The following is a 26,932-nucleotide window of genomic DNA, read 5'->3' on the forward strand; positions in this document are numbered from 1 at the left end:
TTTCTTTCTGTACTACAATGGTGTGGATTTTTGTAGCTGCCGTGGCAGAAGCATTGATCTGACACGATCTGCTACATCCAGCCCAAACAGAAGCACCCAGCAAGCTTCTATTTGAGGTTTATGGGTCTGTGGATATTTGCAAAAGGGCACAGTACAAAGAACCAAGAGGCTCTATCATCTGTAAATCATTTATGCGCGAGAAAACAAAAAATCTAAGCAAATGAATTGTAGCGTGTTCTGATTAATGCGCTCCATGAAAATTTAATTATGCAAAGAATATTGAGATGATAGAGGATATCTGGTCAGCTGATCACAGATAGAGGGAATGACATAGTAACACTAGACAAAGTAGACTCCAGAGCACAGAAAGTTACCGGGGCTGGACACGCACATTACGTGATGATAAGAAGACACAGCAATCCTAAACACGTATGCACCCAGGACTACGGCTTCCTCTTACATGAGGCAAAATCTGTTATATACAAAGGGAAAAAGGAAAGTCTCTAATTTTTGTTAAAATCATCACTACCTCTCTCAGTAATCAACAGAACTAGTAGACGGAAAAACAAAAACAGAAAAACTGAACATCAGCCAGCTAGATCTAATAGATGTTTATATAACACTCCACTCACTCAAAAGCAGAATATATCTCTTTTCACTTAGAATATTCACCAAGACAGATTCTCTCTTGGGCTACAAGACAAGCCCTAACCAATCTGACATATGAAATAAATTTTCTGACCATAATAGTTTCGAACTAGAAATCAATAGCCAAAAGATAACAAGAAAATCCCCAGAGACTTAGAAATGAAACAACGTATTTTGAAATAATTCATGGGTCAAAGAGTAAGTCTTGAGGGAGATTAGAAAATATTTGGAACTGAATGAAAATGAGAAACAGAGGATGAAAACCCTGATTTCCCAAGTGATGCTATCAATCAGGCAGTGGAGAGCTCTGTGGACAGGAGCTTCCCTTGGATGAAACGCTTCCTGTTCTTACGGTTAAAGACAGTGCTTAACATTTTTGGCATGAGCCACAACCATCTCGGATGTAATAGAAAAAAACTTATGAATATTGGATTTTCTCCATAAGGTTGCTCTTTACAATATGATGCCAAGTGTACCTGCCACGAACTGGCTAACTGTCAATGAGAAGACAAGTATACCTTTTATCTCTGGTTACTCAACAACCTTGTCTTGACAGTCGTTTCTAGATAAATCTTACCCTGCAGGTCAGTGACCAAATGACTCATGTTTACAACATGAGGGGCTGGAAGTTATGGATAGACAGGTAATTTAGGCATGGGAGGAGACTTTCCCATTTTCACAACTCCGATCAGACTCAAAGAAGTCCTCTGAAACTAAACGAAAGGGCTGCATACCCACACTCTCACTCAAAATACCAACAGATGCTCGGCATTCAATTCCAAAGGACTTATTTATAATTTTGTGGTAGAAGAAAGAGAGAGAGAGAAGGAAGGAAGGAAGGAAGGAAGGAAGGAAGGAAGGAAGGAAGGAAGGAAGGAAGGAAGGAAGGAAGGAAGGAAGGGAGAGAAAGAAAGAAACCCTCTCCCTAAACAAAACAGAAAAAGACAATGAACTTACCTTGGAGAAATTTGAAGCAGGTAACCTAGAAACACATTTTATCCAATGTACGTGTGAATACACTCGAGAGATTAAGTTCAACTTTACTGAGTTCATTGTGTTTTCTAATTGGCAAGTTAGGCAGAGGCTAAACTTTCCATTGAACTTTCCCCAAGTGCTCGTCTTTTGCCCTGCAAGTTGTTGGGTAGGTGCTGTACACCACCACTAAACGAGCACACTTTGAAACACAGAGAAATGCTTTGGAGTTAGACAATCAGCAGGGGATTGCAAAGAGTTTAGGTGATACTGAAAAGGGGAAATAAAGAGACTATTGGCTTTCATTCCTCTGATCAACTATAAGACTCAACTACCTTTTTAAAAAAAATCCTCACCTGAGGATATGTTTATTGATTTTAGAGAGAGAGGAAAGGAGGGAGAGAGAGAGAGGGAGAGGGAGAGGGGAGAGAGAGGAAGAGGGAGAGGGAGAGGGGAGAAAGGGAGAGAGGGGGAGGGAGGGGGAGGGGAGAGGGAGGGGGGAGGGGAGAGGGAGAGGGAGGAGGAGTGGAAGGGGGAGGGAGAGGGAGGGGGAGGGGAGAGGGAGAAACATTGATCGGTTGCCTTCCATATGTGCCCTGACTGGGGATCAGACTCACAACTAAGGTCTTGGCCCTGACTGGGAATTGAACCCGAACCACAACATTTTGGTGCACAGTACAACACTCAGCCAACTGAGGCACTCTGGCTGGGAATGAACATAAAGTCCTAATTGTAGAAGAAATCACTGCTTTCAATCTCTGTGCAAGTCTGAAACAGTTTGGTTTTTAGTTAACTGTTTCCATGATGCCATCTCTATCTCAAAGTGATTGCAGATTTAACTAATTAATGCGCTGTATTTTTGGTTTTGTTCAAAATCCTTCATGAGATCTTGGTGTGGTAAGCAGAGCTCAAAGAGAGACACGCTTTCTGGCTCTTCCCTGTGTCCGTCGCTGACCGAGATCGGGACAAAGGTGTTATTGTGTAATTAGAATGGTCTAGAGATTGCTCTCCAAGACTGAGGCCGGTTAACATAGTTCCAGAAAATTGTTGCTTTTTGAGCATGTGAAAGGAATGTTACCTGTGAGACAGTATCAATTTCTAAGTAGGATACTCTGTGGGGAAAATAGACTTTTAAAACTTTTTAACTTTTTCTTTGGTCTGCTCCTTGGTAAAAATATGTTTATCCTGAAACTCTCATGCTTCTATGAGCACAACTGAAACAATGAGAATAAAGATAAAGGGTTTTGACTCCTAGATTCATAAATAAATATAAGTAGTTCATTTAAAAAGAGAGAGAGAGACAGCTAATCTGAGGGCAATCATGTGACTGGGGTTTGGGGCAGGGCCAGCAGGATTGTGATCATAACCTCTTCTGAAAATAGTCCTCGCAGGAACTTTCCACAAAAGCCAAACAGTTCAAGCAAAAGCTGGAGATGCACTAGCGACCAGGGAAAACGGTAGCTCGTTTCCTTCTGCTAAAGAAGCCCGGTGGACAACATGTGTTTCTAGGTTACCTGAGGCAAATTGCTTCAAGGTAAGTTCATTGTCTTTTCCTGTTTGGTTTGGGGAAAGGGTTTCTCTCTCTCTCTCTCTTTCTCTCTTTCTCTCTTTCTCTCTTTCTCTCTTTCTTTCTTTCTTTCTTTCTTTCTTTCTTTCTTTCTTTCTTTCTCCCTCCCTCCCTCCCTCCCTTCCCCCCTCCCTCCCTCCCTCCCTCCCTCCCTTCCTTCCTTCCTTCCTTCCTTCCTTCCTTCCTTCCTTCCTTCCTTCCTTCCACTACAAAATTATAAACAAGTCTTTTGGAATTGAATGCCAACCATCTGCGGAGAAACTTTTTTGAAAATTAATGGACTATTTGGATGTGTTTGGACATCTGGTATTTAAAATTGTACAGAGGAAAGCACTGAGCTAAAACATACGTTTAAAAAAGAACTACATAGTTTTTAGCTAGAAACTGAGTGTAGGAATAGCCTGAAATTTGCTCATAGATTGTGAAGAACTAAGAATATTGAGACTTCATATATAAACCGGGATTGTTTCGAAGGTCTTTACTGTCATTGCACAATTACTTGGGGCATTCTGCATGAACTATTTTTCTGACTTTGAGACTGTTTACGAAAAACATGTACGGAAATACAGGGGTGGGCAAAAGTAAGTTTACAGTTGTGAATACATGAAACACAGCGTTTATTCTTGTCTTATTGTCATTTATTAATGATGGCATCATATTCCATACGAACAACGGGGAGCCTGCCCCTGCCCACCCTGCACGTTTATCTGTCCTGCCTCTTACTCTCGGCTCTCAGACTTTTCAAACTGGACTTTTTGCTCTCTGCACACCATGTATTGAGTCTGATTGTGAAATGTGTAGCTTTTCCTCATCACAATATTGGTTCAGATACTCATTCTTCTGCAGTAAACAGAACTCTTCATGATCCCACAGTGTAAACATTCTGTTCTGAACGTAGCAGCCATACGACACGAGAAAAGTCCCAGCCACCGCAGTGGGAACTGCCGACCATGGGTATAAAAAGGAGTCCGTGTTGTCAGCCTGCGGAGGAACTGTAGAGCAGGTGTGACCGGGGAAATACAGTAGGCGATGCTAATTTACAGTGGGGAGTCGGAGGGTTGGAGCCAGACGGACGTTTCATGCTTCGCTGGGCCCCGGCCGATTCCACAGCGAGGAGCTCACCCTCTCGGCCAGTGTACCCAGCGGCACAGCCCTGCACGGCTCCTTGCAAAGTGACGACCCTGAATTCTCTGTACTAGACACAATCTGTGGGGATCCTCAGCCCCCCCTCCCTGGACACCCTGCCCATGCTGCCTTCCTGGCCTCTCTGCCTCCCTCCAGCTCTCTCTCCACGCTGTCTAAGCCCTCGCTCGGCCTCTCCCCGGGCAGGCTCCCCCGCAGGGCGCTCTGCGGGGTCCTGGCCACTGTGCTCCCACTGGGTCTGCCCCTGGACCCCTTCCTTGAGCTTCATCTCTAGGAAATAGCACAGCCCTGCGTGACATCTTGTCCCATGAATGGAATGAGAGTTTCAGGCAGGGCACACCCACTCATTCTCATGATGGAGGAGTTTATGACAGCCCTGTGGTGCGTCCCTTGCCAACATGGTGTCCACACAGAGGGTGGAGACCGCACACTCCTGCTTTGGGACTTAAGAGCCTGATTCAGGGTAGAGACGCTGCTCTGTGCTCAAGTCCTGAGCCCTTCTTCCAACTCACCCGCATGCTTCCCAGAACACGGGTTATTCCCAACTGTCTGCTTTCTGCAGGTCAGCTTAGCTGCAGTTTCCTCCTGCAGGGAAAACATTTGTGGGCATTCAAGTCCCACGGGTCTCAGGACAGGCCAGCAGACCATAGTGAGTAATACTGGGTGACCAGGGAAAGGCTCAGTATTATTGTTATGCACCGAGGCGACTCCTTCTGAGAGGATTCTGGGTCCCTGCTATAAAAAATATGTATATGTATAAATTCCCCTACCTAATCCTCACCACCACAACTCCTCCAACACACACACACACACACACACACACATGCATATATATAGTCCCCCAAAATGTATATACAACTTTGAATAACTATCAAGCCAGTGCTTATTAAGATACATTTCATTTCCAATGCAACAGAATCTACGGACACCCTGTCGACACTTGCTAGGATGCCCTGTACTCTGCTCATGGTTGAGATGCTAAGACTGTGACTTGCTGCTTTTACCAGGGGGAGGGGCGTGGTCCACTGCTGTAGCCCTGGTGCAACATCCACGGAGGGATAACGCTGCTCTCTGCAGACAGTTTAGATAGATTGCGTGGAATGTTTTCACGATGAACTAGCCCACACACAAGTCAAGGGGCCCTGAGTTTTCCATCCAGGTAAAGCCCATCCAAGCCCAATGGGGTGGAATTTCTACCCTCCATCTCACGCCCAAGCTCAAATGCATGACATCCTCCTTATTGGAAACTGTATAATCTATCAGCAAATCTAGTTAACTATATACATGGTAAAAACAGATCAAATTTATGTGTACTTCAAATGAAAGTTTGGGCCAAATTTCAGGAATAACTAGAATGCTCAGGTTAGAATTCAGCAGAGGTAAGGTATCTAGAAACTCTTGGTTTTTATGAAGGGGTGGACGTCAGAGGGAAGAGATAAACCAAAGAATGTATATGCACATATGCACAACCAATGGACACAGACAACAGTGCAGTGATGGTGGGAGGAGGGGGGAGGGGTGGAGCACGGAAGAGGGGGTCAATGGGGGTGGAAGGGGGGGCATTGGTAATACTTTCAATAATAAAGATAATTTTTTTTAAAAAAGACCATTCCTTAGGAAAGTCCAAAATTTAAAAGTAACCTTTAAAGGAATAGAAGTATTTTTTAAATCTTTGGGATAATAAAGAAAACATAGAGGGGAAGAAAACTTGATGGAGTCCAACCAAAGGTAAGAATGTGGACAAAACTAGAAGCAAAGAAAAAGTAGGTTTAACATGAGAATAAAGCACAGTGAGTGATCCTTTCAAAGAAGAATTTATACATGATTAAATTTACCTCTTAAAAATATAGTATCTAGCCCTGGCCAGTTTGGCTCAGTGGTTGGAGCATTGGCCAATGGACCAAAGAGTGTGGGTTCGATTCTAGTCAAGGGCATGTACCTTGGTTGTGGATTGGTCCCTGGCCCACTCTATCTGAAAATAAATAGAAAAATATCCTAGGTGAGGATTAAATATCTATCTATATCTCTTGATATAAATATATTATATATATTTTATATATATATATATATTTTATATATAAATTTAAGTCGTTAGAGTGTTGGCCTGCAGACCAAAGAGTCACAGGTTTGATTCCCAGTCAAAGGCACATATATTGGTTGTGGGTTCAATCCTTGGCCCGGTTGGGGTCACACGGGAGGCAACCAATGTGTCTCTCTCACATTGATGTTTCTTTCTCTCTCTCTTTCTTCCTCATTCCCTTCCACACTATCTAAAAAAATCAATTGAAAAAATATCCTCAGTGAGGATTTAAAAAAGAAAAGAAATAGAAGCAACAGGCCAATAAAGCCTGAGTAATAAAGCAATGTTTTATTCACCTAACTACTTAGACTTTAAATGCACAAACCAAAAACTGACAGGGATAGAATAAGAAATTGGCAAACCTATATCAGAACGGAATTCTGTCATGAAATGATTAATTTCATCAATATAACATAAAAAAGGATGCTGAAGATTTGAAGAACAAAATTCAAAAGGTTGAACAGGGATCTATAAAACACGCTAAAAGGTCATGTACATTTACTTCAAGTACACGTGGAATACTTCCAAACATTAAAAATAGGAGGCACCATCCTGGATGTCTCAAGGAATTTCAAAGAAATAGTATCTCACGGTGTAGTAGATCCTCTGACCACAACATGATTACGACTTTAAAAATAAAAAGTCACTAAGACCAAAGAAACATCAATATCATAGAAGCTAAACAGATAATCCTAAGTAATATATCTGTGGTCAATTGCTGCCTTTATGGTGTATGGCAAAAAAAAAAAAAAAAAAAGCAGCAAATAGCAAGCAACTATAGCTAGGATGCCTGGGGTAATTCTTTTCTGTTGTTAATCCTCACCCGAGGAATTTTTTTTTTTTTTTAAAGAGAGAGTGGGAAGGAGGGGGAGGAGAGAGAGAGAGAGAAACACTGATGTGAGAGAGACACATCAATTGGTTGCCTCCTGCATGTGCCCCAACCAGGGCCAGGGATCAAACTTGCAACCCAGGTGCATGCCCTTGACCAGAATTGAACCTCTTACCTTTCATTGTGTGGGCCGATGCTGCAACCATTGAGCTACACCAGCCAGAGCAATCTGGGGTGATTCTTAAGAGGTTCTGCTGGTCTTGGATAGGCTTGCCCACCTCCCTGAGGCTTGGCGGGCCGTTGTCTGATGTGGACTGGACTCCTCTATGCTGGGATGACTGGCATGACTCAGCTCACTCATGTATGACTCAGCTCACTCACGTGCCTTTCATCCCCTAGGGTCCAGATCCGCTCTCAGGGCAAAGGCAGAGCCCCAGGAGCAAGGGGACACACTCAAAACCTTGTCCGGTCTACGCTCAGAAACGGGACAGCCTCCCTCCCACCTCTTTCTATTGGTCAAAGTTAGAGTCCACCTTTATGGAAGGAGCTCCTAGGTTACCAGACAAAGGGTGCAGACACAAGTAGAGGTGATGAATTGGAGCCACTGTGTTGAATTAGAGCACTGAGAATTGGGCACCCTGGGCTTGTTTCTTTTTTTTTTTTTTTTTTTTTTATCCTCAACCGAGGACATTTTTCCATTTTTTGTACAGACAGAGTGGGAGGGAGAGAGCGGAAGACAGAGAGAGAGAAACATCGATGCGAAAGGGACACATCGAGTGGCTGCCACCCGCACGAACAACCAGGGCCGGGGACAAACTGCAACCAAGGTATATGCCCTTAGCGGGAACCGAACCCGGGTCTCTCCGGGCCGCAGGCTGGCGCTCTAACCGCTGAGCCAAACCGGCCAGGGCCCTGGGCTTGTTTCTGATCGTAGAGGAAAAGCCCTCTGCCTTATGGTAGCTGTGGGCTAGTTGTGTATGGTCCTTATTGTGTCCATGTGTGTTTCTTCTACACCCAGTTTTTTTTTTTTATCCTCACCCGAGGACATTTTTTCCATTTCTTGTTCAGATAGAGTGGGAGGGAGAGAGAGGAAGAGAGAGAGAGAGAGATAAACATCGATGTGAAAGAGACACATCGAGTGGCTGCCACCTGCATGACCCAAACAGGGCTGGGGACAAACTGCAACCGAGGTACATGCTCTTAACGGGAACCGAACCCGGGTCTCTCTGGACCGCAGGCCGACGCTCTAACTGCTGAGCCAAACCAGCCAAGGCTACACCTAATTTTTGAGGGTTTTTATCATGAACCACCCTCACATCTCAGAGGTAAATTGAATTCAGTTTGCTAATATTTTGTTGAGAATTTTTGCACCTATATCCATCAGGGATATTAGTCTGTGGTTTTCTCTTTTTAGGAATGTGTCATTGTCTGGCTTCGGCATGAGGGTAAAGCTGGGCGTGGAGAATAAGTTTGGGAACGTTCCTGCCACTTGAATTTTGGGGAAGAGTTTGAGAAGAATTGGCATTCATTCTTTTTTAAGTGTTTGGTAGAATTCACCAGTGAACCCACCTTGTGCTGGGGTTCTCTTTGCTGGGAAGCTTTTGATTATTGATTGTCGCCTTACTCTTTATTGTTCTGTTTCTATTTTCTGTGTTTTCATAATTCAGTCTTGGCAAGTTGTATCTATTTCTTCCAGGTTGTTCAATTTGTTGGCATATGTTTGTTCATAATAGTCCCTTATGATCTTATATATTTCTGATATCAATTATGATGTCTCCTCTTTCATTTCTGACTTTATGTATTTGTGTCTTTTCTCTTTTTTTTTTTTTCTTGGTCTAGTTAAAAGTTTGTCAATTTTGTTTATCTTTTAAAAAATAGCTCTTAGGCCCTGGCCGGTTTGGCTCAGCGGTTAGAGTGTCGGACTGCAGACCGGAGAGTCCAGGTTCGGTTCCTGCTAAGGGCATGTACCTTGGTTGCAGTTTGTCCCTGGCCCTGGTTGGGGTCATGTGGGTGGCAACCACTCGATGTGTCTCTCTCACGTCGATGTTTCTCTCTCTCTTCCTCCCTCTCTCCCTCCCACTCTATCTGAAGATAAATGCAGAAGGGTGTCCTCAGGTGAGGATTAAAAAGAAAAAAAAATAGCTCTTAGTTTTCTCGATATTTTTTATTGTTTTCTGGTCTCCATTTCACTAATTTCAGCCCTGATCTTTGTTCTTTCCTTTCTTCTGCTAACTTTGGGCTTATTTTGTACTTTTCTAGTTTCTTGAGGTATAAAGTTAGGCTACTTATTTGAGGATTTTTCTTTTATTTTAATATTAAAAAGTTTTTTTCTTTATTGATTTTAGAGAAAGAGGAAGGGAGAGGGAGAGAGAGAGAAACATTGATGAGCGAGAACATCGATTGGCCGCCTCCTGCACGCCCCCCACTGGAGATCGGGCCCACCACCTGGGCATGTGCCCTGACCGGGAATCACACTGGTGACCTCTTGGTGCAGGGGTCGATGCCCCACCACTGAGCCACACCTACATTCATCACAGTGAACTTCCCTTTTAGACATGCTTTTCCACATCCCCTAGGTTTTGGTGTCGTTGTGCCTTTTCACTTGTTTCAAGACCTCTTTTGACTTCCCTTTTGAGGTCTTCTTTGACCCCGTGGTTGTTCAGAAGCATGATGTGTAGTTTCCACGTATTCGTAAATTTTCCAGCTTTCCTCTCGTTGTTGATTTCTAGTTTCGCACCACTATGGCCAAAAAGGGTGCTTAGTATAATTTCAGTCTCCTTACATTTTCTCAGACTTGTTCTGCGGCCTATGTTCTGATTTATGTTGCAGATGTTGGGAGGTCTTGGGCATGTGAGAGTGTCCTCTCCCATCCCCAGCAAACCTCCCTGGCGACTTCTCTTGCTTAGGAATGGGGACAGGGGGGTCTCCATCCCACCCTCAGTGACACGTGGCTGGTGCATCTTACACAGCACAAGAGTCATGTGAAGGGGAAGGAAGTTTCTTTCCTCTGGTTCAGGGGAGCTGGCCGTGCGCATGTTCCTTAGCAGCACTATAAATGTTCTGAGAACAGAAGTAGAGGTAGGGGTGGGGTGTTCACAGATCCCCCAAGCCGGGTGGCTGCTCTCTACTGCTTCATCCCAAGATGCTACAGCAGGTGTTTGCGTGGGGCTGACTGGGACCCCTGTTCCTCTCTAAGGGGCTTATCGCTCTGCCTTTTAGGAGAAAATGTTCTGAGAAAAGGCAGGTTTGTAGCCTGAGAGCCACTGAGGGGGTCTCCCAGGTCCCTCGTCTCGCCCCCATCATTTTTATGGGTACCACGTGGAGAGATAAGGCATTGAATAGGTGTGCTTGGATGAGGTGTGGTTTCAGTCCTCCGAACGGCAGAGGAGCCTGATGGACGAGCTACAGGCGCAGAGACTGGGGGGCGCTGTCTTTGCAACAGGGGAGCAGCAGGAAACAGAGCTCTGGGGAGAAGGCGCCAGCGTTCTGGGGCTACGGGTCACAGCAGGGCTCCCAGACTCAGGAGTGAGAGAAAACACACAGTGAAGCCTGCTCTGCCCTGGCCCTTTGCACTGGAGAAGATGTTCAGTCCGAGCAGTGGGGCTGATAGCAGGAAGAAATGCTCTTCTTCCTACAAAGAACAACATCTAAAGAGCCCAGGTCCGTTTTCCTAGAGCAGGGCTGTGAGCGAGCATTCGGAGCTGAGAGGCAATTAATTGACAAGGGGCACGGAGTGTGACCAACAACCAAAACAATAAAACGATGGGGGAAGAGTGGGTGAGGGGGGAGCAGGTCCCGGCGATACAGCGCTGACTTCGGAGCAGTCAGATGCCAGGCACGCATCCCGAGCACTGGACTCCCTCGTCTCTGTGTCTGCCGGGTGTTTCTTCGCGTTAGGACCTTCGCGCTGACTTGACCTTCTCCCTCTTTTTTATTATTCAACAGGCAACATGAATAAGAGAGAGATCAGTGTGTGTCGACAGACTTGGGCCTTACTCTGCAAGAACTTGCTTAAAAAATGGAGAATGAAAAGGGAGACCTTAATGGTAGGATCCGATATCTGTTTCTTTTTGTATTTATGCTTGGAAAATGTACATTCCTTGGAGGTATCTCTGCTTGGTTTATTTCCCCTCCCAAACAATAGAGCACCTTTATGCAACAGAAGAAGGTGTTCTTTGAATCACAGATCTTTCTCAAGATATTTTTTTAATAAATTAATTTATTTTTGTTACAGATGTTTCTCCTTTTCCCCCCACTGATTCCCCCCTCCCCCTCCCCGCCCTGTCCCCAGCTTTGTTGTCCATGTCCATTGTTCATGCACACATGCATATAAGCTCTGTGGTTTATCTCTCCCACCTCAAGATATTTTGATTACACAGACTCATTATTTGGGTTCTAAAAGCACTGACGGTGGTCTGCTGAGAACCCATCAGATGTCTAAAAAGTCAATAACCACACTTTTTGTCGGATAACTCCCACCACAGACCCTTGGGTTAAGATGCGGGTATTCCAAAGACACAGTGAACAAACCAACCCGCAGGAGCAGTAACTAACATTTGTTCTTTTGAATCTCTCTCTCTCCCTCTCTCTTCAAGTAAATTGTTCTCTTCAAAAAAAGTGGATAATTTGGAAATGTGATTAGTGCCAAGAAGAAAATTAGTATTCGAACTTGGAATCTTACCACATAACAAAATCCTGGTTAAACTCTGGTATCTTTTAAAAAAATTGGATAACTCTGGCGGGTTTGGCTCAGCGGTTGGAGTGTCGACCCATGGACCAGAGAGTCCCGGGTTCGGTTCCCACTAAGGGCACATGGTACCTCGGTTACAGTTTGTCCCCAACCCCGGTTGGGGTCGTGTGGGTGGCAGTCACTCGATGTGTCTCTCTCACATCAATGTTTCTTTCTCTCTCTTCCTCCCTCTCTCCCTCCCACTCTATCTGAAGATGAATGCAAAAATGTCCTTGGGTGAGGATAAAAATAGATAGATAAATGAATAAATAATTTTAAAAAATAAAATAAAATATCTTATAGGTATAGCTAAGTGACGTGTTTAAGTAGAAATTTTACTGTATGTCTATTGTGAATTTCTTCTACAATCATGCATTTAGGAAATAGAGTGATTTCGTATTGGAAGTTTTTAAGTGACCGGTATTGATAACTAATCAAGATAGTGTTTCTCAGGTTGCCAACATGCTTTTGAGTTTCCAACACTAGAATCTTGGCGTTAACCAGTGTATCACCACTAATTAAGTAATGCCCTGAAACTATTACTTGTCATCTTTTCATGACCAGTGCCTGCTTTAGACTGGTGCTGTGGATCCAAAAAAGTTTTAATTTCTAGTACTAGCTCATTGATATTACACAGGTTGCTGAAATGTGTACTGTCCATATTTTATATGGGTCATAATGTGAGAAGTACCAAAATTAGAAAAGTGAATAGGACAAACTGCATGACCAAATGACTGTGGATAACTAATTTGAAATCATCATTTTCTTCATTTTTTCCCTTTCGTTGTGTAGGAGTGCCTGGGCTCATTGTTCCTGCTACTTACTTTGTACCTCTATCCTAGTCATGAGGTTACTGATTTGTCTTCACGGAGTACCCCAGACCTGGGACGGGTGGATTCACTGAACCTGTCTACCTTTACTCTGACCTACACACCCGTCACCAATACTACCCAGCAGATCATGAGTAAAGTCGCCTCGGTATCCTTTATGCATGGTGAGTTTTCTAGCAACCTGAGAGGAGTTTAAAATTTCAATATTTGGTTCATTTGACTAAAGATGCATGCATTTAATTTGCACTGTGTCCATTGTCACAATTTCTAGATTATGTGAAATGTGAATGTATTTTCCCTTTCGTTGGAAGTAAGAGGCCATCTCTCAATATCGAAGTCAAAACTGTGAATGTATTTCTTGCCCAGCAAGGGATTACCACTTGGAATACACAGTCCTTCGGGGGGAAAAAAAAAAAATCTACTGATCTTGGTCGGGGAAGCATGGAATACACCAATGGGTAGACGTTGAAAAGTAGAAGTGTTGAGCAAGCTGTTGACTTGTAGCTGGGGAAGCTTTGTCACTACAATGAGACTGCTCCTCTAGTATTTGCTTATGATTATATACAAAAACAACAAAACAAGAACCCAGTGTTTTCTCTTCTTACTTTTGATTATAGGACTTTTACCCTCACTGTTTACTACCCAAAAGATTGTCTTACTATATTTGAAGATTCTGTTGAAGAGCATTCTATGTTTTTAAGTTTTTGCCCTTCAGTGTGAAGGTATTTATCAATGAAAAATAAGACAAGCATTCTTACTGTCAAGCTCTGGTCTGTAACGATTTCCTGACATTCGAGGAGAAGCCTCGCACTGAGGCCAGAGAACTGGACATAGGGTCAGAGAACGTTTGACTAAAGCAATTCCTCATCGTGACTATAGTACGTTTTACGAATTGTCAGCTTCTCTGAGTCTCATTACCACCATATTTGAAATAAGGTTAGCAATACTGTATTTTTCATGAATATTTCAGTTGAGAGCAAGAGAATTCCAATTCATCTTGTCTTAAGGAAAAGGGACATCTCTTGTCCAGCTTAAGGAAAAAGAGTATCAGCTTACAGCTGGATGGAGGAATGTCAACAATAGAGGAAGAAATATGTCTCTACTTCTCAGGTCTACAGTAAGGCACGCTGCCTTCATTCACAGGTTGGCTCTCCCCAAAAGACGCAGAGGTGGTCTTCAGAATCTCCAGTTCTAAGCCCAACCACATAAACGACTCCAGTGAAAAAATACAGACCTTTTCCAACAGCTCAAAATAATTTCAGAGAGTATGCCCATTGAAACAGGTGGTCTACTTTAGATGAGTCTTGATCTTGGTCCATCATAACTAATCTCATTGGATAGGGAGACAAAGTATTGTCTTTGACCACAGGTTGGGCTCCCAGGTTACCCTGTGAACCACATCCAAATCACACAGTGTGTGAATGGAAGAGGGGCAGTATCCTAGATAAATTTTAGGGTGTTTACTAGGTAACTGAATGCCAGGCAATTGAAAACAACAGTTTTGTTTTCTTTACAAATGCACACTTCAAAGGGGAACCTATGGTGCTTGTCTCATAAAGGCGCGTTGAGTTACAATCTCACACTGGCTTCCTGCTTGCACAACTTGGTGAATATACTGAAAACTGTGAAATTGCACTTTCAAAGAATGACTTTTATGGAATTAAAACTCAATTTTAAAAAGAATATAAAAACATCACTTAGAAGATACTCAGAATTAATTTTAGGCACCATAATTCCCTACCAAGACTGGTATTATTGTAAGAAAACCTGTGACTCTTGCTCCATGCAGTCACTGGAAGTTATATAATGTCTCTTCTTTTTGTCAACCTCTGTCCATAATTCCACTCTAGCCTAGGTAGCCATTAATATTGTGTTTGGATTCTGGCCCCTTATCTGAATTCAGTCTCCAGAAGTCCACTCACTCTGTAGTCTATATCCAGGCCCTTATCATTTGGAGTGCCTATGACCACAGTTCCCAGTTTATGTGGACTTTAACTTCCTGTCCTTGCTTCACCGCACACAGGCCAGGTGGGTGGCTGTAGACATCCCAACATTTCCATGGCACCTCACCAAACATCACACTGTTAGTTCATGTCTACACTGTGCATCTTGCCTGCAAACACTGAATCCACTTTTTTTTTTTTTTAATCCTCACCCGAGGACATTTTTCCATTTTTTGTACAGACAGAGTGGGAGGGAGAGAGAGGAAGAGAGAGAGAGAGAGAAACATTGATGTGAAAGGGACACATCGAGTGGCTGCCACCCACACGACCAACCAGGGCCGGGGACAAACTGCAACTGAGGTACATGCCCTTAGCAGGAACCGAACCCAGGTCTCTCCGGACCACAGGCCAACGCTCTAACCGCTGAGCCAAACTGGCCAGGGCTGAATCCACTTTTGATTCAAGATCTTAACCTGATCTGATTGTGCACCTGAGGTGCAGTCTTTCTGTCTATCCTGAGATGTGTTTGCTCTCACCCTGTTTCACAGTGTCTTCCTGAGCATCCCCATGTCATGAACTTGTGCGTCTCAACAATACCTTCCTTAAAAGTTACATGCCGCCCTGGCCAGTTTGGCTCAGCGGTTAGAGCATCGGCCTGCGGTCTGGAGAGACCCGGGTTCGGTTCCCGCTAAGGGCACGTACTTCGGTTGCAGTTTGTCCCCGGCCCTGGTTGGTCGTGCGGGTGGCAGCCACTCGATGTGTCCCTTCACGTCGATGTTTCTCTCTCTCTCTCCCTTCCTCTCTCTCCCTCCCACTGTATCTGTACAAAAAATGGAAAAATATCCTCGGGTGAGGATAAAAAATTTAAAAAAAGTTACATGCCATTGTGATAGTAAATATTCATACATGACCACTGCAAGATCTTCACATAGAGTTTCTCTTCACGATGAATGTGTTATCATCTTTATTTTACAAGGAAGGTCATTGCAATTATGATAATAAGTATTCAACAAATGCTACTATGTGCTGTATTTTTGGACTTTCTAGTAACAGTATATTATTCTGTAATATTTTTTAAATTTCTTTCCTGTATTGATTTTAGAGAGAGGAAAGGAGAGAGAGAAAGAGAAAGAAATATTGATGAGAGAGAACATCAATCGGCCACCTCCTGCATGCCCCCCACTGGGGATCCACAACCTGGGCATGTGCCCTGACCGGGAATCAAACCGGCACCTCCTGGTACATGGGTCGACGCTCAACCACTGAGCCACACCGGCTGGGCGATTCTATAATATTAATAGTATTATCTGGTATTATATCTATCTGTACTATGTATTAATATTCACTACTACTAATCATTGATATTGTTAAATTTATTTTACAAATATGAAAATTGAGTAACGAAGGTTAAGTGATTTGCTCATGATCATAACTTATTTAAGGAATAGATTCCGGGGGGGAGTTAATGTTATCAGAGTCCATGCTGCCTGCTCCCTCCACTTCCATTTCGGGCATTCCCACACCAATCCAGAACTTTCCTGTATTCCTTCTCATTTTGTTCAGTCTTTTTTTTATCCTCACCTGAGAACATTTTTCCATTTTTTGTTCAGATAGAGTGGGAGAGAGAGAGAGGAAGAGAGAGAGAGAGAGAGAAACATCGACGTGAAAGGGACACATCGAGTGGCTGCCACCCGCACAACCCAACCAAGGCCGGGGACAAACTGCAACAGAGTACATGCCCTTAGTGGGAATCGAACCCGGGTCTCTCTGGACCACAGGCCGACACTCTAACCGCTGAGCCAAACCAGCCAGGGCTCATTTTTTTCAGTCTTAATAAAGCATCTATTTGCAAATGAACACAATATTAGCAAAAAAGAGGAATTATTTTAGCGAAATCAACATAATCACTCAACATATTTTTGAAGTTTTCACTTTTTTCTTCAGCATACTAACTACTGTGAGAGTTGTTCAAGGAAAATAAAGTTATATAGTTATTTTAATCTTATATAAACCAGTACCTAATTATGATTTAAAAGTATATTTACATATAGATGTATACCATTTTAGATTTATTGTAATGTGAATTCTTCTGTGAATAGTTTGATTGGTATAGTATATTATGTGTAGTTGAAATTGGTTCAATAATTTCAACATATGGAAAGAACTGATTTTTATGTATGCCTTCTGACTATACACTATCTGGATAAAATTATAGAAATGTTTCTCCCCAACCTTTACTGTGCCTGACTTACTCCAAATCAATATTTGATTTCCTTTTATTTCCATAAAGACTTTAGGGCAAACAATTGAACATGAAACCTGAAGTTAAACTCCTAATAATTTACTAACTATAATATCTCCTTCTTATAATGGCAGATAAAGAAATCTTGGGACTCTCTAGTGAAGAAAGAATGCAAGAATTAACGTCAAATTATCCTGGGGAAACAATAGGAGTCATCTTTACGAATACATTCTTGTATAATTTGAAATTCTACCCAGGAAAAAGAATTCCAGTGATAAAGGAACACAAGGACCACTCAGGTAGCTTTCTAACTCTACGACTCCAGTACTTTTTATTTCAATCATTACACAAGCCATATGTGGAAATAAATGTTAGTACAGTACATTTTTTTAAACGTATTTTTATTTACATTTTTTATCTTCACCTGAGTTCATTTTTGCATTCATGTTCAGATAGAGCGTGAGGGAGAGAGGGAGGAATAGAAAGAGAAATATTGATGTAATAGAGACACACCGACTGGCTGCCACCCACATGACCCCAACTGGGGCTGGGGACAAACTGCAACCGAGGGTCATGCCCTTAGCAGGAAGCGAACCGGGGACTCTCTGGTCTGCAGGCCGACGCTCTAACCTCTGAGCCAAACTGGCCAAAGCAGTATAGTGAATTTTAAAATCTTTATCTATGATGGTGATATCAACAGAACAATCAACATATTTTAAAAATGTACATTGTCCTGTCAGTGTGGCTCAGTGGTTGAGCGTCAACCCATGCACCAAGAGGTCGATGGTTCGATTCCCTGTCACGGCACATGCTCAGGTTGTGGGCCTGATCCCCAGTGGGGGATACGCAGGAGATGGCCAATCAATGTTCTCTCTCATCGATGTTTCTATCTTTCTCTCCCTCTCCCTCTCTCTCTAAAAATCAATAAAGAAAGAAAAGGTTTTTTTTTTAACTGTGCATTGATTTTGGAGTAGATTAACATACTGTATTATATGATGGTTTTATATATATATACTTATATTTACATATATACATATATGTATAGATATAAATACATGTATACATATATGTAATATATTATTAAAAGAAAATAAAGTTTATTTTTATAATTTGATCACAGGTACATATGTATTTATTTTATTGCCTTTTTTCATTTGTATATCTAAATGATTTTAAATGATTTAAAAAGTATTTATAATGAAAAATGTATTTAATTTCTATATTCAATTTTAATTTGTCATATTAAATGATCTCTCTTTAATGTAGTTTAATTCTCAATGGACTGGTAGACTTTAAAACAAAATTTTTTTTTCTTTATTGATGTTAGAGAGAGGAAGGGAGAGGGAGAAAGAGATGGAAACATCGATGAGAGAGAACATTGATCGGCCGCCTCCTGCAGGCCCCCGACTGGGGATCAGGCCCACGACCTGGGCATGTGCCCTGACCAGGAATCAAACCGGCGACCTCTTGGTGCATAGGTTGACGCTCAACCACTGAACCACACCAGCCGGGCTGGTAAACCTTTTTAACAAGTATGGTTTTTTTTTCTTCAAAAGATGTTTTGATTGACATGATTTAAACATAGTAAATTATCTCATCCAAACTTACATTTGCTTACTGTACCTGCGTGATAGCCATGTTAGGCTAAACTTTAGAGTAGTGTTTCTCAGTTCATACAAGGCCCTGCTAACTTTTGCAACATCAAATGATGCCGTATGCACCATGCAAACGCGGAAAGGAGCGTACCAGGACCCTCGATAGGCGGGGAAGCAGAGAGAATGTGAGAAAGCTTAGTGTGTGCCTTATAATTGATGCACCTTGTTTTCTGGTCATGCTCTGCCCACCACCCCTGTTTGTGCATCATTACTATCATTTCTGTTTCACACGCTCTGAGTTGAAACAAGAACAGTCGGAATTGAGGACCATGGTAAAGGCCACTGTTTCGCATCACCAAGACCGAACTAATCCATAATGACAGTTATGCTTTTCCCCCCCTTAAAGCTCATTGCTGGACGGTGTATACGGAAGATGTTAGATGTACAGTTACAGAATTCTGGGATGAAGGTTTTGTGGCTCTTCAAGCTGCCATTAATGCTGCCATTATAGAAGTGAGTACCAAAAAGTCCAGTGCAAACTCATGTTCAATGCAGATTAGCGGTATCAGTCCTGGCTGATGTGGCTCGGTTGGTTGGAGTGTCGTCCCATGCACCGAAGGGTTGCAGGTTCAATTCCAGTCAGGGCACATATCTGGGTTGTGGGTTTGATCCCTGGTGGAGGCGCCTATGGGAGGCAGCTGATTAATGCTTTTCTCTCACATCCGTGTTTCTCTCTCTCGCTCTCTCTCTCTCTCTCTCCCTCTCTCTTCATCTCTCTCTAAAATCAACTTTTAAGCCCTGGCCGGTTTGGCTCAGCGGTTAGAGCGTCGGCCTGCAGTCCTGAGAGACCCGGGTTCAGTTCCCGCTAAGGGCACGTACCTCGGTTGCAGTTTGTCCCCGGCCCTGGTCGGTTGTGCAGGTGGCAGCCACTCGATGTGTCCCTTTCGCATCGATGTTTCTCTCTCTCTCTCTGTTCCTCTCTCCCCCTCCCACTCTACCTGAACAAAAAATGGAAAAAAAAGTGTCCTCGGGTGAGGATAAAAAATAAAAATAAATAAATAAATAAATAAAATCAACTTTTAAAAAGTTTCATCAAAGAAAATGTAAGTCAGTAGCCTTGTTCTCTCATTTACTTGCTGGTTCCTTCACAACTTGTGCTTAAGTTGCTCTGTGCCGTGGGGAATACACATAAATAAGAAGAGAAATTTTCTCCTCGGAGAAGACACCCTTCTCAGGACGCCAGGCATATAATGAGATTATTAGAAGAGGAGAATCAGGCTATCATGGAGGTGTTCATGAAGTCCTTATAGGTAACCAGGGAAGCACTTCAAGGAGGGCATGGAGAATTCCTCATTGAAATGATGTTTAAAACAGAAACTTGAGGTGAGGGGCACCTGGAGTGGAGATTCCAAATGGGCCAGTGGCAGACCACGGAAGTGAGAAGGGCTAGCATCACGCCTGTCATGTGTTCACAGGAAAAGAGAGGATAGGAAGAAAACAGACCCTGTCATCCATGAAAATACCAATATGTGCATCAATGTCTTTCTTCAGGTCACAACAAATCACTCAGTGTTGGAGGAACTGATGTCCGTTACTGGACAAACTATGAAGATACATCCCTTCGTTCATCAAGATTGGTTCAGCACGAATATCCTCGTTTTCTTCTACATTATTTTCTTCACCCCATTCACTTACTATGCCTCTATTAATGTCACAAGAGAGAGGAAACAGATGAAGGGCTTGATGACTATGATGGGTCTTCGCAATTCCGCATTCTGGTGAGTAGTGTGTGCGGCGTGGGTCAACGAGGGTAGGAATTCAGGGAGAGTGGGCTTCTTCAAAGCATCACTACTCAAACCTAATGACTTCCTGCCTTTTTCCTATGGGTGGAATGAATCGTACTTCGTGTAATGCTTGCCGGGCTGAGGCTGGGAGTTACCATGCATCTCGGACCAAAGGGAGAACCTCAGGTTTGGGTCTTCTGGGTGATTGCAAAGCAGAGGTCGTAGGGCAAGGCCCCTGGGTCAGCAGGAAGGAGTGTGGTAGAGGTGATAGGCTTTGGTGGCTCAGCCGGAAGTGGGATTCAAGCCAGGATGAGCCTGAAAGCGAAAAGCAGAAGTCCAGCCTCAGAAGCTCTTTTGGAGATCAGGTGTGATGGATCAACTGTCAGAACAGGATGGCACTAGGGGCTGGGTAATTTGAAGTTAAAATGTCACACACTGAGCAGTTGCAGGTATGGACAAGGTCCTGTGTGAGAACTTGTAAATAACGGGCTGATAGGGCACAGAGGGGATGTTTATGAATAGTCAGGAGGAAGTTAAATAACAGAGAGGCTAGGGAGCCAGGTGAAATAGCATATGGAAACAAATTAGGAATCTGGAAGGAAATCCTACAAATCAAGATAGACCCCTTTATCGAATTAACAGTCAATAAAGGGAAGTTTGGCAAAACAGTGGAATCTAAAGACTCTAGAGCCAAAATACCTGGACTTGAAATATAGTTAGTTACTTAACATCCTTGTTGACTAGGTTCTCTGTCTATAAAATGAGGAAAATAATGGTATTTTTGCACTGAACTCCTGTGAGAATAAAACAATTTCATATTTGCGAAGTTCTTAAAATATTATCCAGTACTTGCTATTTGTGTCAGTTATTATTTTGTTGGTTCACCTGCTGTTTAATGTCATTTTATTATACCCTTCAAAGAATATTAATAAACAAGATAAAGGAATTGAATAAAGGAAAGCGAACTATCCTAACTTAACAGAAAATGGATAATGTTACAGGATAGGCAAGTATGTAGACTCTTTGGTGTACACACCTAGAGAAAGACAAAACAGCTTTTGGAAATAGAGAGAAGTAACAAAATTATACCTAGGGAATAATTGTTTTTTAATCTCCAAAGAAATTCATGAACTCCTCACCCCCAGAGAAGAGAACAGGATCTGAGGTTCACTGAGGGGTTACCACGTACAAGGACAAGGTCATTGATAGACATGACCTCTTGGAGCCTCACTGTGGTATTATTCCAAATGTCCAGAGTACTAAAAGGATCTAGAAGGTTTACAGAGTGTGTTTGAGGTCACAGAGTAAGAGCACAACCGAGAAAATGTAGAACCAAAATCTATCAGACTAGAAGCTTATGTTTTCTGTTTCTCATAATAATGTGTGTGGAGTGGTGTCAGCAAATGTGTGTATTTCCAGAAGTAATTTCAAGAGAAAGAGTATTCTTAATTTCTTAGGAATTCTTTCCAAAATATTCACCTAGTATTTACATATCCCAAACACTCAATAAAATATGTTGCTGAGTGAATGAATGTATGATTGGAATAAATGAATCAATGATGTTAGAATCCATAGGAGGTCCTTTCCAGTTGAAGGTGAAATACTAAAATAACATCTTGTTTCCACGTTAGGCTCTCCTGGGGTTTGCTCTATTGTGGTCCCATCTTCATTGTTACCCCTTTCTTGGTGCTTATTATAAAATCTATCCCACTTATCATTTGGACTGGCTTCACGGAGATCTTCACCCTCTTTCTCCTCTATGGACTGTCCTTGGTGAGTTGGTGAATTAAATTTTTTTCTGTCTAACAGGATCAAGTGTTGGTTTTCAAATAGGTTGTTGTTCTACATATCCCTTTTCTTCTCTGCCTATTTGCATGTGAAGGTCTGTGGACTGGTATTTGATCTGTAGTGTTTTATAATGCCAGTTTGTAGTGCAAATTTTAGACCAACATTTTGTACTTTATACATAGACTAATAATATAACTCTAACGTTGTATATTTGCTGTCTTATTTTTTGTGTGTGTCAGGAATAATTTGTAGAGAAATATAAACCAACTGCATCTTCTCCCATTTTAGATAGCCTTGGCTTTTCTAATGAGCGTCTTGATAAAGAAACCCTTCCTCACTGGCCTGGTTGTGTTCCTCCTCATTGTCTTTTGGGGGAGCCTAGGATTCATGGTGTTGAGCAGGCATCTTCCCGCACCCTTGGAGTGGACGTTGGGTCTTCTTAGCCCCTTTGCCTTCGTTCTGGGAATGGCTCAGGTGAGAAGCTATCTCATTGCTTATTAGTGACAGTTCTGAACCACCTCTCCTCTCTGGAATATTTTTTATTACATTGTTTACTTTATTGAAATAAAACACCGACATGTTAAATTTTGGTTACATTTGCTATGCAGTCATAGGTAAGTGTCCATAGACAACCTCCTGGTGAAATTAGGTATAATAATTACCTTCAGCACAACAATTATAATGCTCTATGCACTGAGGAAAAGGAGTAACTCAGATCTCAGAATGCAAAACTATAAACTAAAATAAATTACATTTAAATAAGAAATAAAGTCTTGTATTTCTATGTATTAACCCTATGTGTGTCTCCTCTCTGGAATTTAATTGTCTGTAGTCATTTCTATGCTGTGTTGAAAGGTATAAAATCCTAATCAAGACTATTGTGAGGTTTCAAAAGCTTTAGAAGCAAAATATGTAAGGCCAATATAAATTTTTTTAACTGTTTTCTTTCGCTTCTAATTAAATATGGACACGATGGCCTGGCTGGTGTGGCTCAGTGGACTGAGCATCATCCCATGGAGAGAGAGGTCCCGGTTCGATTCCCGGTCAGGGCACATGCTCAGGTTGTGGGCTAGATCCCTGGTGAGGGGCGTGCAGGAGGCAGCCCATCGATATTTCTATCTCACATCAATGTTTCTATCTCTCTCTCCCTTCCTCTCTAAAACAAATTTTTAAAAAAGAGTGGAACTGAGTAACATTTAAATATGACTAACAACAAATTTTAAATCTCGTACTAAATAACTCTTCCAGTTTATATTTTGACTTAGTCATTGAACAGCACACATGATTGCCGAACCATAAAGTAAAAGACAATTCAAAGGTAAAAACACCTTGAAAATGCATCGAGTAGTAAATTACATTTCTGTTCATGAGATGTCACTTCTCTTTATCTGATTCTCACATTGAACTTCCTTTGCATCCCTCCAATGTAGTGGGAATGTCAATCACTACATGTCCATTATTTAGTGCTTGACAAAAGGATCGCTCGTTATAATGTGCTCATTAGCTACACATTGCAGACCAGCCCACTTCAGTCCCTCGTTCTGAAACACACCGGTGGTTTTTCCAGGAGCATAAATTCTCGCTCATTTTCAAGGCGCACCACACCTTTTTTCTATGTCCAATTTGGTAAAAATATATCGAAGGCCAAGCTCAAATGTCATCTTTTCCCATAATTCCCTTCCTCCGCCTAGCACTCCCATTTCATTTGGAACATGTTTTATAGCATTGCAGCTACTAAATTGCATTGTAGCTGATTTGAGAAATGTCAAGTAGGCAGTCTTTCTCAACTCTGTATTCCTGGTATGGGGCAAAGAGTAGCTATTTCATTGTTATGCTAAACCTGTTTAAAATGTATCATAAACCTAACTTCCTTTCATTAACTGCTTTTTAATTTTCAGATTTTACGGGTGGACTATGATGTGAATTCCAACGCATATCCCGATTCATCGGACTACTTAAATCAAATAATAGCAGTATATTTTATGTTGGCTTTTGATATTTTCCTCTACCTGGCATTGATGATTTACTTTGAGAAAATCTTGCCAAGTGAGTAGTGATACGATTAAAATCGAACATCATTTTAATCGTTTGACTTCCTAAAACGAATCTCCTAACCCGTGTTGATTATGGTTTAGGAACCACGTTGTGCATCAAGGTCATTGAAATGAACAAGGTTGTTGCCACTGACCAAATTAGTTCTTTATTTCTCTCTTGCTATTTGACTGGTCAGAACTAAAGCCGGAATTTTGCTTCTAGAATGCCTAACCTTTGTTTGAACTTCACTCCACTCCAGTTGTATAGCTTGCTTCTTTTTTAAGAGATGCTTAGAAAGCTAGTTCCTAAGTGGGTCTCGGTGCTTTGTCCAAGTCTTTAGCTCCACGCTGCACATCGGAACCACCTGGGGAACTTGAAAAACTTCCAAGCCCAGCTCAACTCCAAGAGATTGTGATTCAGTTAGTCAGTGGTGGGACCAAGGTGTCTGTATTTTTTAAAATCTCTGCATAGTTTCACAGTAGGAAAGTCAATAGGCGATCAGTTTTCATTTTTATTACCTTGCAACATAAAAGGATGTGAGTTCCACAGAGATCTGTTTTGTGAACAGGTAAACCCCAAGCACCCACCTCAGTGCCTGGTGCACGCTCGGGACTCAGTAAATACTTGTGGCTGAAATGCTAGTGCATTATTTTTTTTCTTCCTCCTTTTATGATCAAAAGGCAGGTCTGTGTCTTTGACCTCTGCATTTCCTATTCAAAACAGAACACCAAGAGCCTCTATTATACATTTAATCCAACAATCCCACTCCTGGGTATATATCCAAAGGAAATGAAATCACTGTCTCAAAGAGATACCTGTACTCCCTTGTTCACGGCAGTGTTATTCACAGTAGCCAAGATATGAAAACAACCTAAGTGCTCATCAGTGGGTAAATAGATAAAGAAAATGTGCCATCTGTCTGTCTATCTATCTATCTATCTATCTATCTATCTACCTACCTACAATAGAATATTTTTCAGCCGTAAAAAGGAAAGAAATTCTGCAATTTACAACAACGTGGATAAACGCAGAGACGTTATGCTAGGTAAAATAAGCCAGACACAGAAAGACAAGTACTGCATCTCATGTACACATCGAATCTAAAAAAGTCAAGCTCACAGTAACAGAGAGTCGAATGGTGGTTGCCAGGGGTTGGGGGTAGGGGTGGGTGAGGAAATGGGAGATGTTATAAATTTGTATTTATAAGATGAAGTTCTGGAGATCTGATGTATAACATGATCACTATAATTAGTAATAATGTATTATACGTTTGAAATTTGCTAAGATAGATCTCAGTGTTTTCACTATGCAAACACACCCAGAAAAATGGGAACTATGTGAGGTGATGAATATGTTAATTAGCTCAATGGGGGTAGTTATTTCACAAAACATCACATTGTACACCTTAAACATATAGATAATTTTTTTTTTATCCTCACCTGAGGACATTTTCTTTTCATTTCTTTTGTTCAGATAAAGTGGGAGGGAGAGAGAGGAAGAGAGAGAGAAAGAGAGAGAAACATCAACATGAAAGGGACACATCAAGTGGCTGCCACCCGCACAACCCAACCAGGGCCGGGGACAAACTGCAACCGAGGTACGTGCCCTTAGCGGGAACCGAACCCGGGTCTCGCTGGACCGCAGGCCGACGCTCTAACCGCTGAGCCAAACCGGCCAGGGCTAGACAATTTTTATTTGTCAATCATACTTCAGTAAAGCTGGAAAAAATAGGAGAATCACTAATAAAATGAACACATTAAGTAGGTAAAAAGGTCAACAATGACTAAACACTTGTAGAAAGGAAAGAATGAAGAGTGAAGACGCAGAGTAAAGTCTGGAGGCAGTGACTTGATCGTGTTGTTTTTAGATAATCCCTTAAGAACAGTAACTACCTCTGCCTTTGAGAAGAATCCAGAATAATAGATGTCAGGACCTACAATTTTTTGCTCATGCATTTATTATATAGTTGGAATTATCTGCATCATCCATCTATTAAGCCCGAGTTTAAGCCTGAATTTGAACAAGGTGACTTTGTTAAAAATTCTTTTAAAGATAAGGAGTATGAGTGACAGAAAGGAAAACTAACTAGATAAAATGATAGAATCATGTATTAATAAATCTCATGGCAGAATGTATCCAATTAAGCTACATGCTTTTATTTGCTAGGCTTCCTAATCAAAGGGAAAAGATGGGTATCAACTAATAATATACCATATGTGAGGTATAGAGAAAGTGCTCACGCCCTGGCCGGTTTGGCTCAGTGGTTAGAGCGTCGGCCTGCGGTCCTGAGAGACCCGGGTTCGGTTCCCGCTAAGGGCATGTACCTCGGCTGCAGTTTGAGAAAGTGCTTAGTATGTATTTATTGTATGAATGAATGACTGAACATGTGAAAAGTACACAGAAGTTTGAAAACCCATCAATCTTATAGGTTGTAGAATTTAGAGAAATGAACTTCTCCGATTTCATAATGTCTCTTCACATGAAGGAAAACAGAAGAGCAAATATACTGTGGATTCATTCCCAGAAAGAGGCTCATGAATAATATGTTATTAAAGCAGATCATAAATTTGCTTCAGAGGAAATTTATAATTTGGAGATGAGATAAGGCATAAATACAAATTTGCTTTTTAGCATTCCGCTCTGTGTTCAATTTCAATAAACTCTTTTGCCCCATTATCTCCCTTTCTTACAGGGTGTCACTTATTTTTGTGAAATCCTAATTTATCTTCTGTTGGAATATTTGCTTTT

At 41.9% G+C, this 26,932-nt stretch overlaps 1 protein-coding gene across 1 annotated transcript in view; it reads left to right on the forward strand.

The window, feature by feature from the left end:
* Window positions 1-3,010: 3,010 nt before the first annotated feature.
* Window positions 3,011-26,932, forward strand: part of LOC118634537 (ATP-binding cassette sub-family A member 8-like) — a 73,471-nt gene continuing 49,549 nt past the window's right edge. The window contains exons 1-9 of the mRNA XM_036269129.1: window positions 3,011-3,154; window positions 11,185-11,285; window positions 12,761-12,962; window positions 17,118-17,282; window positions 18,985-19,091; window positions 20,130-20,356; window positions 21,994-22,135; window positions 22,439-22,624; window positions 24,049-24,196. Coding sequence (XP_036125022.1) covers window positions 11,190-11,285; window positions 12,761-12,962; window positions 17,118-17,282; window positions 18,985-19,091; window positions 20,130-20,356; window positions 21,994-22,135; window positions 22,439-22,624; window positions 24,049-24,196 — 1,273 coding nt within the window. The 5' untranslated portion in view covers window positions 3,011-3,154; window positions 11,185-11,189. The remainder of the gene's footprint in view (window positions 3,155-11,184; window positions 11,286-12,760; window positions 12,963-17,117; window positions 17,283-18,984; window positions 19,092-20,129; window positions 20,357-21,993; window positions 22,136-22,438; window positions 22,625-24,048; window positions 24,197-26,932) is intronic.

The sequence above is a fragment of the Molossus molossus genome, unplaced genomic scaffold (genome assembly GCF_014108415.1).
Source record: "Molossus molossus isolate mMolMol1 unplaced genomic scaffold, mMolMol1.p scaffold_m16_p_19, whole genome shotgun sequence".
Lineage (NCBI taxonomy): Eukaryota > Metazoa > Chordata > Mammalia > Chiroptera > Molossidae > Molossus > Molossus molossus.